The sequence below is a fragment of the Adelges cooleyi genome, unplaced genomic scaffold, assembly GCF_023614345.1.
Source record: "Adelges cooleyi isolate 19-005CV unplaced genomic scaffold, UGA_ACOO_1.1 ACOO_flye_CR_arks_rails_tigmint_CR_PRNA_580, whole genome shotgun sequence".
Lineage (NCBI taxonomy): Eukaryota > Metazoa > Arthropoda > Insecta > Hemiptera > Adelgidae > Adelges > Adelges cooleyi.
This window is the reverse complement of record NW_026096275.1, coordinates 152,189-166,968: the sequence shown is the minus strand read 5'-3', so window position 1 is coordinate 166,968 and position 14,780 is coordinate 152,189. Positions and strand designations below refer to the sequence as shown.

At 29.9% G+C, this 14,780-nt stretch overlaps 2 protein-coding genes and 1 long non-coding RNA gene across 7 annotated transcripts in view; 1 reads left to right on the top strand and 2 right to left on the bottom strand.

The window, feature by feature from the left end:
* Positions 1–3: 3 nt before the first annotated feature.
* Positions 4–14,736, bottom strand: LOC126843982 (zinc finger protein 271-like). Of its 2 annotated transcripts, none has more exons than XM_050581809.1 (3): positions 14,377–14,736; positions 13,826–13,955; positions 4–911 (listed from the first exon to the last, which is right to left on the bottom strand). In XM_050581809.1, the coding sequence occupies exons 1-3, from the start codon at positions 14,394–14,396 to the stop codon at positions 219–221; spliced, it is 843 nt and encodes a 280-aa protein (XP_050437766.1). In that variant the 5' UTR covers positions 14,397–14,736; the 3' UTR covers positions 4–218. The 2 variants fall into 2 exon arrangements, with proteins under 2 accessions (XP_050437766.1, XP_050437765.1); XM_050581808.1 differs by having other exon boundaries at positions 14,629–14,638.
* The window catches only part of LOC126843986 (uncharacterized), a 79,503-nt gene continuing 66,652 nt past the window's right edge, over positions 1,930–14,780 (bottom strand). For 2 of the 4 annotated variants that reach the window (XM_050581824.1, XM_050581822.1), the window contains exons 2-5: positions 4,868–5,002; positions 4,000–4,131; positions 2,855–3,108; positions 1,930–2,043 (exon numbers count right to left, since the gene is read on the bottom strand). In XM_050581824.1, coding sequence (XP_050437781.1) covers positions 2,904–3,108; positions 4,000–4,131; positions 4,868–4,968 — 438 coding nt within the window. In that variant the 5' untranslated portion in view covers positions 4,969–5,002 and the 3' untranslated portion in view covers positions 1,930–2,043; positions 2,855–2,903. Of the gene's footprint in view, positions 2,044–2,854; positions 3,109–3,999; positions 4,132–4,867; positions 5,003–5,434; positions 5,677–8,858; positions 9,010–14,780 lie in introns of those variants that run through there. The other 2 variants (XM_050581820.1, XM_050581821.1) reach the window with 2 other exon arrangements.
* On the top strand, positions 9,172–11,207 carry LOC126843988 (uncharacterized). Its single transcript, XR_007686511.1, has 4 exons — positions 9,172–9,552; positions 9,829–10,044; positions 10,290–10,495; positions 10,991–11,207. It is a non-coding gene; the product is annotated as an uncharacterized LOC126843988 (long non-coding RNA).

The window sequence follows — 14,780 nt, the reverse complement described above, 5'->3', positions numbered from 1 at the left end:
GAAACAAGTCTACAGGGTTTTACTCTTAAGTATATTACTTTAAATTAAAAAAAAATGTTTTGTTTTTATTTAACGACAAATCAAAAAAAACATGCAGTGATTAAAATCATTTGATCAAATGACAACAAAATGTATTAAAACTTTACCAGTAGCATATGTTATATAAAGTTGTGAGTAACTCACTTCACACATTTTATTTACAAATTAATAAATATAATTTATTGATAGCGCAAGCATTTGTGTCGTGTGAAATATGACTTTAGGCATACATCACATTTGTAGGGCTTTTCTCCAGTGTGTATGCGTTTGTGTTTGTTGAAAGAAGATTTAGTACCAAATGACTTAAGGCACACGATACATTTGTAGGGTTTTTCTCCAGTGTGCACGCGTTCGTGTTGTATGAGGTAGCATTTATCACCAAATGACTTAAGGCACACGTTACATTTGTAGGGTTTTTCTCCAGTGTGCACGCGTTTGTGTTTTATGAGGTAGCATTTATCAGAAAATGACTTTAAACACACAGCACATTTATAAGGTTTTTCGCCAGTGTGCACGCGTTTGTGTTTTGTAAGGTCGTTACTTTGAGAAAATGACTTCAAGCACACATCACATTTATAAGGTTTTTCGCCAGTGTGCACGCGTTTGTGTGTTATGAGAGAGGATATTACAGAAAAAGATTTATGACAAACATTACATTTGTAGGGCTTTTCTCCGGTGTGCACGCGTTTGTGTGATATGAGAGAGGATGTTACAGAAAAAGATTTATGACAAACATTACATTTGTAGGGCTTTTCGCCAGTGTGTACTCGTCGTTTGTGTAGTGTAAGAGAGGATTTTACAGAAAATGACATTAGGCACACGGTGCATTTGAAGGGCTTTTCACCGGTGTGCACGCGATTGTGTACTTCAAGGTAGTTTTTTTGAGAAAATGACTTCAAACACACATCACATTTATAAGGCTTTTCTCCAGTGTGTATGCGTTTGTGTTTTGAGAGATCGGCACATTGAGAAAATGACTTCAAACACACATTACATTTATAAGGCTTTTCTCCAGTGTGTATGCGTTTGTGTTTTGAGAGATCGGTACATTGAGAAAATGACTTCAAACACACATTACATTTATAAGGTTTTTCGCCAGTGTGCACCCGTTTGTGTGTTGTGAGAGAATATTTTACAGAAAACGATCTAAGGCACACATTACATTTATAGGGTTTTTCCCCGGTGTGCACGCGTTCGTGTGTTACAAGGTTGCGTTTATTAGAAAATGACTTAAAGCACACATCACATTCGTAGGGCTTTTCACCTGTGTGCACACGTTTGTGTCTTGTGAGGCTGGACTTCTCAGAAAAAGACTTAGAGCACACAGCACAGGTGTAGGGCTTTTCTCCGGTGTGAACCCGTTTGTGTACTGTGAGATAGGATTTTGTAAAATACGACTTTAGGCACACGTTACATTTGAAGTGCTTTTCTTTGGTGTGCATGTGTACATGGGTTTTAAGGTTGGCTTTTTCAGCAAACGACTTTGAGCAGACATCGCATTTATAAGGCTTTTCTCCGGTGTGCACGCGTTTGTGTTTTGTGAGGTTGCATTTAACAGAAAATGGCTTTAAACACACACATCGCATTTATAAGGCTTTTCCCCGGTGTGCACGCGTTCATGTATTGTGAGTGTTTGTTCTTCCATTAAATAACTTTAGACACACGTTACATTTGTAGGGATTTTCTCCAGTGTGTATGCGTTTGTGTTTTGTGAGGTCGGTACATTGAGTAAATGACTTTGAACACACATCGCATTTGTAGGGTCGGCTGATGTTTGTGTATCTGTCAGTAAACTTATTGCGATTTATAGTGTTTGGTTTCCGCAGAGAGTGTTTTTTTGTTAGACTTTCGTGGGATTTAATGATATGTAAACTTATTTGTTTTTTGGTGTTATACGACATTTGACATAAATTACATTGGAATAAAGGCCGTTTTTTTATATCTTCTTTGCTATACTTCGATGCTGTTTGTTTATTGCCTTCATTTCTCGTACGGCTATCACCACTACAACAAAATATTGATGAACAATTAACAATATTGTATTAAAAAATATATATATATATATACTTCTCACAATTGCATATGATTAATATATATTCTATTTTGACCTAAGTAAACGAATTTAATGTACAAAAAGTCCAGCTTAATAAATAAATCGCTTCATGTAAAAAGGGCCTTAGTCTTTAACTTTAAACTTGTGGAAAAATGAAAAAAAAAACGTTTGATATGTTTCAAAATGCATAAACATATAAGGGCTTTATCAAAGATAATAGATATTAAACAGTAAAATTACATTTTGTAAAACAATTTTATTATATTCAAAATCAGTCTAGATTATAAGTATTTAAGTATAGTGGACTTAGACCATTTTTACAAAAATCAATAATTTTCTTAGTAATTTCTGGTAATGGGACTAAATTTTTTTTTAACATGAATCAATGCTTCTAAGTAAAGTGATAACGAATCTGTAATAATCACGTTTATGATAAAATGGTGACTTAGGCCCTTTTTGCATGAAGCGATTTAAATTTAAGTCATCTAGTTTAATGGATGTAGATATTACCATTTGTGTACATTTAAAGCAAAAATTTTCTGTTTTTAAGAAAATTCTTAGATGTAAAAGTGTATCCTGTTTTTAAAAATTGGATATCAATCTTAAAACTTGCACTCCGAATTTAAAAATATATAAATAGTTGGATCGCGAATTAGACAGTATCTACTTTGATAATACATGATGTATGTATAATTAATTGATATTACACTTTAATTATAACGATAAAACCATTGATAATTTAATATATAATATAGTACTTACATAGTAACAACAGTACTTTCAACGACTTGTTTTCCAATGCTTTTCTGGGTTAATAGTTGTGCACTATGTGAATGTGTAATGTGTCGGCAACTTTCTTTTTTGAAGAAAATAACTTTTTACATACATCGCATACAAATGACTGTATCTCATCCATGAGACTATTTTTTTCAACTTCAATCACAGACTCAAAATAAAGTCCATTCACTAGGTCCACTTCGACTTTGACCATTGTTTCGTTGCACATTTCTCCGGCACTAAGAATAAAAAATATACATTTTTTAATTCAAAAAGGAAAGCGAAAATATCTGCTACGCTGCCTACGAGCAATCAATATTAAAAAAAATAGATTTATGTATTAACTATCACCGGTGGATATATAAAGTTAGAAAAATAGATATTCATAAAATAACTAGTATGAAAAACAACTCCAAGAATACAAATATTTTTTTGTTTATAAGGCGTATTATTCCGCACGTTTCTTGAAAATTGAGCAAGTTTTGTGCACAGAAAATTTATTTTTCACATTTCGTCGGCACAATCTAAATTTGCACATTTTTTTTTTTATGTTTCAGATTTATTTTTTAATATTTTTATTTGAATTAAAATTGTGCGTGACAATGATACAAATCTCATATTGATTATCAACCTGTTGATTATAACCTAACCTAATCTAGGAGTGCTTAGAGTATTTAAGAATATGCCAACTTTTTTTATTTGTAAAAATTAAAAAATAAGTAAAAATGTATTATTATCTATTATATTAATTATCTAAAAATTAAGTTCTATGATACATGAATCAAAGCCCATATAAAAGGATTGACCGTATTCAACACAGAATGGTTGGCGCACAGAATATTATATTCGATAAGCAATATGGATAACAGTTTTAGATAGACCAATATTTGAAAATTCGACGTGCACGGGGTCAGCAAATACATTTTTTTTTAAATTACTGATTTATTAATCACAGTAATTAAATTGTACATAGACAAAAGTACACATGAAATATTATTAAAAATAAAAATGATGTTATCGTGTTTTGTTTTTGATTTGTAAATGAAAATTATAGAACGTTTAGGGGTAGCCAAATATTTTTTTTTTTAACAACATCTATAATAAATATTTTATTTTAAAATATATATTACTTGTATGCATTCCCATTGTTCGTTTTTTGTTGTTCACTATTTTCTACAACATCAAAAGTGGACTTGTAGTGATTATCATCAGTCTCACATTCTTTATTTTTAATTCTTGTCTCGTCTCCTATTTCATTAAGTCTAAAACACAAGATACATTAAAAAAAATTAGTTTGTCAACTTACAATGTTCATTTTACGAAAAATAATATAATTCAAGTTTAAGCCTTACACCGGAGATGTCTTTCCAGTACTAAAAATGAAAATGATCATATAGAATTATAATACTATTTATTTAGACTGGTCAGACCCTTAAAATATTACTCGTATTTTGTAACTTAAATCCACCCGAATAACATTATTAAAACCCGGCCTTAATTAAACAATTTTTTAAGAACCCTGGATTAGACCAAACCAATATATTTACTTTTTTTTTTTTCGGCCACTCAAAAAAATAATAAAATATATCTAAATCCAAATTTGGCACCGTTAAGACATGTATAAAAAAAATTGATACCAATTTGGTTAGAATAAAATAATGATAATTCGCAACAAAATGGTTTAATAAAAATATGTTTTTATGATTATTATTTTCTTTTTTAACAAGTGATTTTTTACTTCCTAAGTATTTTAATTAATAAATTTAATTTTTATTAACACTGAACATTTTTATTAGTATTATTTTATTAGACCATTGAAACGTTGAGCTGAACTAAGTATAAAAATTGGTAACGGTCTGGGCTTTCTCAGTTGGGTCTGGGTCTGCTTAGGACCAGACTTTTTAGTTTAAAAAATAAAAGCCATACTATTGGTGTTAACTCCATTAGTATGGTGCATTGGTGCACAACATTAGAATGTTATGTAATAAAATATATTACCTATATTCATCTCCGTCAATATTTTCTGCCGTAAATTGTTCTGTCGTATCCTCATCTTCTTCCTCTATTTTGATCACGATACCGCGGTTAAAATCATCCATTTTAATTCTTAGCTAGTTTCTCCCTTCTTTAATTCTAGAACACAAAGAATATTTTCAAAAATAAGGTTAAGAACTTATAATTAATCCATAAAAAAGATTTTAGCCCGAGTTTAAGCATATTTAATTGAAACATGAGTGAGGGCAGTAGTTTTAGTAAAAAAACAATGTAAAATGGGAAAATGATTAAAATATTAGAAAATTGTATTAGTTATGGCCAGTATAAAATACACCATACTTTTTAAATAAAATACTAGTCTTACTAATGCAAAGAAAAAATGAGAACTTAATCACAAATTAACTCCACCAAATTTGTTTCCCTTTTGCTCTAAATAATAAATTTAAAATTCTTTTTATTATAAGGGAAACAGATTATATTTGATAAGAAAGTACATGGTATACCATAATATATATATGATTATACATTGATTAGTTTAATAAATAAAACTATAAAACCAATGATACTTACATAAAAATATTACACAATTACAATTTACAATGAATGCTTATTTGAGTACACTTTCTCGACAAGGATTTGATTTTATGAATTTAGACACCAAGCAACAGCCAAGAGGTAGAAAATCACAATGACACAGGTAGCCTTATGTTCTTTATAACAACATGTAAGCCATGGTGGGACAATAACAAGGGAAGTATTGGCTGCACCTCCCACAATCAACATTCCACTGTCTCCACATTCCTCACTTGGGCCTATACCACAAACAGGTATACTCAAGAATCAAGATTAAAACCTTAAAGTATACTAGCCTGTACTGTCGCAGGGAGCAAAATTAATAGAAAGAGAACCCTGAGAATCTCATGGATTAAAAATTGTAAAGACACGGAATAATGAATTTTATTCTGGTGGTTAAAATAATTGAAATGGTTAAGACATGAAATGAAAATATGTATTTAAACAAAAGTGTTTTTTTTTTTAATTAGAACATTATTATTGAACGTGTTATTAAAAAATGAATAATATATACACATTGGAATTAATTAATAATTAAAAGACCTATTGTATTTGCTATATGAAATTGTAAAGCATTTGAGTAAAAGTATTTAAGTAAATGTATTTTAATTTTTTAGATAGACATATAGTTTTAAACAGATTTTATATGGATATTGAACAACGAATACTATTAAGGAGACAATAGGAGACAATAATTAAAATACTAGACAAATTTTTTATTTAGTCAGCAAAAATTTCACCATATTTTTTAAAGAAAATACTATTCTTACTAATGTAAATAAATAAGAACTTAATCACAAATTTACTGGACCAAAAATTTTAATTTGTTTCCCTCTTGCTCTAAATAATAAATTAAAAGTATTTTTTATTTTCTGGGACCTAATTCATAATTACTATTTTATAATGACTATAGCTGGTGTTTAAGCGTTATTAAATAAATCATAAGGATTCAAAAGTTTAGTAAAAAATGGTCTAAAAGTATGACAAGCAACATTTTTCTATTGGTTAACTAACTGGATTAGATTTTTAATTTTTGTTTTGTAAAATCAATGTGTATTTTACTGGGTTGATATTTTACAAAAAATATTTATAAAGGAAAAAAATTTTAATTCTTTTTGAAAACCAATGAGTAGAAAACATTATCAATGCGTTTTTCATGGTAAACGAGTCAATGTATTACATTAGAAAAAGGTAGCACCTACTAAGCTGTAAACTTGACGTGATATCATCCCTATGACCATTGATAGCGCTTTTCATGCTATAAGTCTTCAGTTAAAAAATGAATGTATGTAAATAATTTAACATGTTTAACTAAATACAGAATATCAAATCAATAAACTGTGTAGGTAAATAACTAATAAATTCGTTAAAATAAATACAAATTTTATAATCAATGAAATAATGTAATTATTAATCAATATTGTTAATAATGCAATTAACAATCATTGGCAAGAAGATAATAAAAGTATAGAAGATAGATGAAACAAACTCAAAAAAACGCTTAAAGAGAATGCTAACAATATTTTAGGAGTAAAAAGAAATGACGCAAAGAAACCATGGATAACTGATGAAATCATAACATTAATGGAGGAGAGGAGGAAGTTTAAAAATGATAGTAATACAAGTAACCAACATAAATATAAGAAACTTAGGAATTTAATACAGCGAAAGGTAAAATTCGCCAAAGAACAATGGCTAAATGACATATGTCAAGATGTTGGAGAATATATTAAACGAGGACAGAGTGATCTAGCATTCACAAAAATACGAAAATTCTTTCAAGAACAAGGTAAAAGAAATAAAGGTACAAATGCCTTGTTAAGCAAAGATGGAAAAATACTTATGGAGCAGTAAGTAAAACGATGGAAAGAATATTTGGAGGAATTATACAATGGAAATCTAAATGAAAGTGTGTTGGAAAAGGAAGAACTTTAGAAAAGGACGATAAAGGCGAGTATATTCTTCAGTCAGAATTCGATGCAATGCATTCGATGCATATGTAATGAAATATATCGAAGAGGGGTGATGATAAACGACTTTAAACACGAATTAGTCGTAACGTTACAAAAAAAAAAAAAGGAACGATTAAATGCGAAGAACACAGAACAATAAATCTTACATCTCACGCTTCGAAGATATTATGTAGAATAATTAAGACACGAATAGAGAGTAAAATTGACTCAAATCTAGGGAATGACCAGTTTGGTTTTAGAAAAGATATAGGTACTAGAGAAGCAATTCTATCATTGAGAATCCTAATAGAAAAACAACTAAGAGTAAGTAAAGATGTTTTAATAGTTTTTGTCGACCTTGAAAAGGCTTTTGACAATGTAAACTGGGAAAAAATGTTTGATATATTAAAAAGACTAGGAATAACATACAATGATCGTAGAGTTATATACAACCTATACAAGAATCAAGTGATCCAAGTACGACTAGATGGAATAGAAGAAGTAGCAAGAATTGGTAAGGTTAGGTTAGGTAAGGGATTAAGGCAAGGATACATTCTGTCCCCTATTTTGTTTAATATGTATATTGAAGAAGCTATAAAAGAAATAAAAGAAGTAATACAAGTAGGAGTCAGAGTAGGTGGACAAAAAGTAATAGCACTTCGCTTTGCAGATGATATAGCGTTTTGCACTAAAAAAGAAGAAGACTTGCATATATTACTTGAGAAAACGGAAGATATCTTAGGAAATTACGGAATTAAATTAAACAAAAATAAGACCAAAGTTATGTCATGTAGCAAATTAAATAAAAAGCAGCTTAACATAAATATTTAAGGTGAACCTATTGAACAAGTGCAAAGCTACTGCTATCTTGGCAGTAAAATAAACGACGACGGTAAAAGCAAGTTAGACATAGTAAATAGGATTGCACAAGGAAAAAGAGCATTTCAAAACAAAAACCACTTTTTAACGACAAACAGTGTGGGGCTAGACACAAGGAAAAACTTTTTGAAAATATACGTATGGAGTGTAACACAATACGGATGCAAGACCTGGACAATAAGCGCAACTGAGAAGAAAAAATTAGCTTTTGAAATTTGGTGTTACCAGAAGATGCTCAAGATTATATGGAGCGACAGAGTAACAAATGAAGAAGTTTTGGGACGAATTAAAGAAAAAAGACAAATTTGGAAAATTATAACTAAAAGAAAGGATAATATGATAGGGCATACACTGCGCCATGAAAGTTTGCTGAAGCTGATTATTGAAGGATATGTGGATGGTAAAACTGGAAGAGGAAGACCACGAATGAAATATATTTCACAGATTATGAAGGACATGGACATAGGTAGTTATCGAGATTTGAAGGAGCTGAGTTTTAACGGAGAGGCTTGGAGAGCTGCGGCCAACCAATCGAGAGATTGAAGACCAAAACAAAAAAATAATCAATGAAAATGTTTGTCGGTACTTACCATAATTGAGCTATTATAAGGCCGTTTCCATGGACGTAAAAACACAGTTATAATAATATTATGTTTTTTAGCAATATTTGAGCAGCAATCGCAGAACTATACAAATTTCAAAACACAATAAAGTCTAAGGATCGCTTTAGGTTAGAAAAAAAATTACAGACAATCTAGGTACTTGATAATGTGGTTTATACCACGGTTATAAAGAACGGTTCTTTTTAACCGTGGTTTTAAACGTGTGAGACAAATGATAACAGCGACTGCCTTCATTTCGCCGTTATCATTAATTGTCGCACACGCATAAACATCATTATCAAGTAGATTGTTTTCTGTAAAATATGTTTTGCATTCTCACCAGAAGCGATCGATATTAATTTTTCGAAAAGTTGATTCGTCGTTGTATGTTAATAGGAACTTACATATTATTAAAAAACATAATAGGTATTAAGTGTGTAATTTTACAACTGTGTCTTTAGTTCATAGCCTTGGAAGAATTACCAGACTCAATTAATATACTACTCTGTGGCAGTTTGTCAATCTTTATATTTTACAAGTGTGATAAAAATCAAACTTATATTATTTAAAAAGTCTTCACTTATTTAAAATACATCTTCCTGGATTGATTTCGACTTCGAACAACAAATAAATTTCTTAATTCTGGTACTAGTGACTAGGACTATTACACAGCTGAATAATAGTAAGTACCGACAAACATTTTCATTGATTATATAATTTACATTTATTTTAATGAATTAATTAGTTATTTACCTACAGTTTACAAATTTGATATTACGTATATTGTTAAGCAAGTTGCTAAACTAATAGAACAATGTTGCTGGTCGTCATACTTTTTTACTAAAACGTCTAACTCACACTGATTCTTTAAATATGCCTAAACGCCAGCTATAGTCATTTAAAATATTAATTATGGGGTATTATGCTAATTATTGGAAATATGCTTTGTGTTCTATAGTTAAAGAAGTGCGAAACTAGCTAAGAATTCAAATTAAAGTGGATGATTGTAACTGCGGTACCAACATCAAAATAGAGAAAGAAAATAAGGATACAATAAAGCGCTTTACTGAAGCCTTAGTGAAAGAAACAAAACTGTATAACATTGAAAAATCATACAAAAGTTGTTTTACAACCCACAATGATAAAAAAAAACAATAATTGAGGATTCTTATAAGTAACGTGATTTTAAATACATTTTATTTAAAACAAATTATAATATGATATTGATAGCTAGGATTTCTGCAGCTAAAATTATGTTAAAAAATAAAAATGTATATGTTTTGCATCTATTAAATGTATCAAATAATTAACAACAACAATAAACTGAACTTGGTTGTTCGGTTTAATTACATCCCCTGGGAAATATTGTAATTGTAAGTTTTATAATTTTAATTACAAATAATATATTTTATTTTTTAGAGTTACTGAAGAGAAAATTAAAGACGAACTGATGATTATAACAGCTGTCCCCTAAACAAAATAGATGAACAAAAAGAAGATATAAAAGAGCACATTACAGAAGCCTTAAAGATCGAACCAAGTCTGACTTACTTGGAAAAATCACATAATAGCTGCGAGACAGTCCAGAACGATCTTCATAACACATTCGACGGGATTTCATACAAGTAATGCAATTTATAAATTCAAATATTTCATATTGCTATTATGGTGTAATGTTACGGACCCACCCTTTTCATGGCTAATAGTGACTCCCCGGCGGGGTTAAGGTAACTGTACTTCTTTCTGTTGGCACGAGTACTACGCTCTGAGGAATAACAAACAGGACATTCAAATAAGTTTTCGTTTTAATTGAATATAAACAAACACAATATTAAACAAAAAAAATGAAGAGTCTATAACTTTGTTTAACAAAACAAAAATTTGCATTGAATTATCTGCTAAACCTAAATTTTCCAAACAGTAATGCGACGCCCATATTAAAAAAAATGTATACTAGTCTTGTAGTTGTTCATACCAGTTTTGTTGTACATTTTTTGCAACACTAATTTTGCAAAAGTCACTGAGAGCAACTAGTACACAGTTCTATGTTAACATTCATTGATCGTAGCCATTATTTTCTATTAAAGTTTTGAGTTTATTTGTAAATTTTTTGTTTTTAGTATGGAAGAAACGTACAAAGAAACTGTAGTCAAAGAAGAAATTGATTTAGTTGATGGAAATTATTTTGAGTCAACAACAAACTACGATTTGGACGAGATACAACTATATGTCTGCGATTAGATATTTTTAATTTATTTTTTGTTTACTTAAATCTTTGTACATGTTTATGTAACTTTATTTATTTATTTGAATAATTATAAGACAGTTAAATATTTATTAAGCACCTATAATATTTTGTTGACGTGACAACGTCTTATTGCGATCATTGATCAATAATCATTTAAGAACATTATTCATTAGGTTACATTAAGTCTTAGTTAAATGCCACTATGATACATTTTTTGCTATTGATTCATTTCAAGAGCGGAATCGGTAAAAATGTACATTTTAAATATTATAGTGCATTAATTTCATTTGATTACATTTTTTTAATACTCCCTATTGGCTTGTACGTATCTTCAATTGACTACTTTTTAATTATACTCTTTTACTTTAGTATTAGTGTATACAGTTTTTAATGACAACTATCACTAGTATTGGGTCGTTCCACGCAAAATCGGTCGCGATTTGTGAGTCATGTCTCTAATTTTCTTCAAATTTGGAGGGTCAATGGAAGACTCTAAGTAATGGGAAATCTAAAATTTTAGCACTTTTACTGAATTTTATAGCAAAAATTTCAAAAATCGTCAAACTAAATCGAGAAAAAAATCAAATTTACTTTAAGTAGTTTCTGACAATTTTTTTTTTTTTTTATCTCACAATATATAACCGAACATTTTTTTCTCAATTAGGTGTTTTAAAAATTAAAATTATCTTTATATTTTTAGTATATCATCTGGTAGTTGGACAAAAGAAAAATAACAAAGGTATAAAATGAAATGTCTTTTTTTTACATTATTTTTAATTATAAGAACACAATATTATCTCCGTACAACCAGAGATTAGATTTTAGCATAATATAACAATTAATTAAATAGCTGAGTGAAAAAGGGATTATATTCCTCAAATACTAACTTTGGGAAAATTAAAGAAAACCGTTTATTTTGTTTATAATTTATTATTATATTTATTTAATTCATGCTATAATTTACAAATGAAGTCTACCTTAAAGCTATAGAATATATTTATTTTTGGGATTTTATCTTTTTTTACATTTAGCTGTTCAATCAGGTATGAGCTTAATATATGTTACTAAATTTAAAAAAAAAATTGGATATGTGTTGTTTAAGGCAGTTGGATACTTAAAAAAAAGTCGTTGGTATACTTAAAATGCCCACTAGCACCATCTAAACATTTTGGAAAATATTTTTTACATAACATGATAATATTTTACAGGTCAGTTATATTTTTATGTATAATATTAGGTGCACTCATTTCTATAAAATAGTATAGTGACGAAGATTTATTTATATGGACTTTGAGTGTTTTTAGAGTTAGGATAACTATTATTTCAAATCTTAATAATAAGATACAAGTTACAGTTATTTAATAATGTACAAAATGTAAAAGCTTTTACAACAAAAATCGCAACAAAGTAAAATCAACAGGTATTGCTTTAATGATGTATAAAAATACAATAATACAATTTTTAAGTTATAACTTATTGGAAAATAGTACAATTAGTACAAAACTTGTGAAGCATGTTCTTAAGACAGTACTATTTATAACGACTTGACGTACAGAATTCCTATTTAAAGCTAAATACCTATCTATTTAACTTATTAAATCGTTTTTATCAATCTATCGAAAATCGAATAAAATTTAGATTAAGACATAGAGAAACGTTGTAAATAAATATTGCGATTCTCTAACAAATGAATTATTACTTAAAAATTGTCAATATTATGGTACTTATTTTGACTTCAATTAAAATTAAATCAAAATACCTAACCTACAACGAACTGCTTAATTGGTAAGGGATATAATGCTAAATAGGCCTGTGTAGCGAGAAGTTGTCACATTAATATAATACCAAGTTAATGACGCCTGCATGATGTTAATAATAATTACAAAGGTTAACACCAATTTTAAATAAATAATACAAAATTTGTAATAATAGTTCTGAAAATATAAACGATCGTTAAACATATTACAAAAAAAAAATATTAATAATAATACAAGCAAAACACGCCAAACAACCACTAAAGGCCTACAGGGTAAACGAAAGAAACATGCGGTGATCATTTGATTAAAAGAAAACAAAATTAACAAAATTAAACTTTACCAGCCGCATATGGTTTTATTAAGTTGTGGGTAACCCACTTCACACATTTTATTTAAAAATTAATAAATATAAATTATTGATATCGTAAGCAATTGTGTCGTGTGAAACTGAATTTTTTGGAAAATGACTTTAGGCATACATCACATTTATAAGGCTTTTCGCCAGTGTGCATGCGTACGTGTTTTGTAAGGTGGGATTTATCAGAAAATGACTTTAAACACACATCACATTTATAAGGTTTTTCGCCGATGTGAATGCGTACGTGTATTGTAAGGCCGTTACTTCGAGAAAATGACTTCAAGCACACATCACATTTATAAGGTTTTTCTCCAGTGTGAACGCGTTTGTGTTTTGTAAGGTCGTTACTTTGAGAAAATGACTTCAAGCACACATCACATTTATAAGGTTTTTCGCCAGTGTGCACGCGTTTGTGTGTTGTAAGGTGGGATTTATCAGGAAAAGACTTCAAACACACATCACATTTATAAGGTTTTTCGCCAGTGTGTACTCGTTTGTGTGTTGTAAGGTGGGATTTACCAGAAAAAGACTTCAAACACACATCACATTTATAAGGTTTTTCGCCAGTGTGTACTCGTTTGTGTACTTCAAGGGAGTTTTTTTGAGGAAACGACTTCAAACACACATCACAGTTATAAGGTTTTTCGCCAGTGTGTACTCGTTTGTGTAGTGTAAGAGAGGATTTTACAGAAAATGACATTAGGCACACGGTGCATTTGAAGGTTTTTCGCCAGTGTGTACGCGTTTGTGTACTTCAAGGGAGATTTTTGAGGAAATGACTTCAAACACACATCACATTTATAAGGTTTTTCGCCAGTGTGTACTCGTTTGTGTAGTGTAAGAGAGGATTTTATAGAAAACGACTTTGAGCATACATCGCATTTATGAGGCTTTTCATTAGTGTGCACGCAGCGTTTATGCTTTGTGAGGTTGCATTTATCAGAAAATGACATTAAACATACATCACATTTGTAAGGTTTTTCGCCAGTGTGTACTCGTTTGTGACTTGTAAGGTTGGATTTTTCAGCAAACGACTTTGAGCAGACATCGCATTTATGAGGCTTTTCATTAGTGTGCACGCGTTTGTGTTTTGTGAGGTTGCATTTAACAGAAAATGACATTAAACATACATCACAACTGTAGGGCTTTTCACCGGTGTGCATGCGTTTATGTCGCTTGAGGTGATGTGTTCGTGAAAATGTTTTTAAACATACATCACATTTATAGGGCTTTTCTCCTGTGTGCACACGTTCGTGTATTATGAGAGAGTTTTTTGCAGAAAATGATTTAAGGCACACATTACATTTATAAGGTTTTTCTCCTGTGTGAACGCTTTTGTGTATTTTAAGGTTGGGTTTTTGTGAAAACGACTTCAAACACACGTTACATTTGAAGGGCTTTTCACCGGTGTGCACGCGTTTGTGAATTATCAGTTTGAATTTTCGAGAAAATGATTGTAAGCACTCCTCACATGAGTGTTTATTCGTCAAACTTTTGTGAGATTTTGTGACATGTAAAGTTATTTGCTTCTTGGTGTTATACGACAA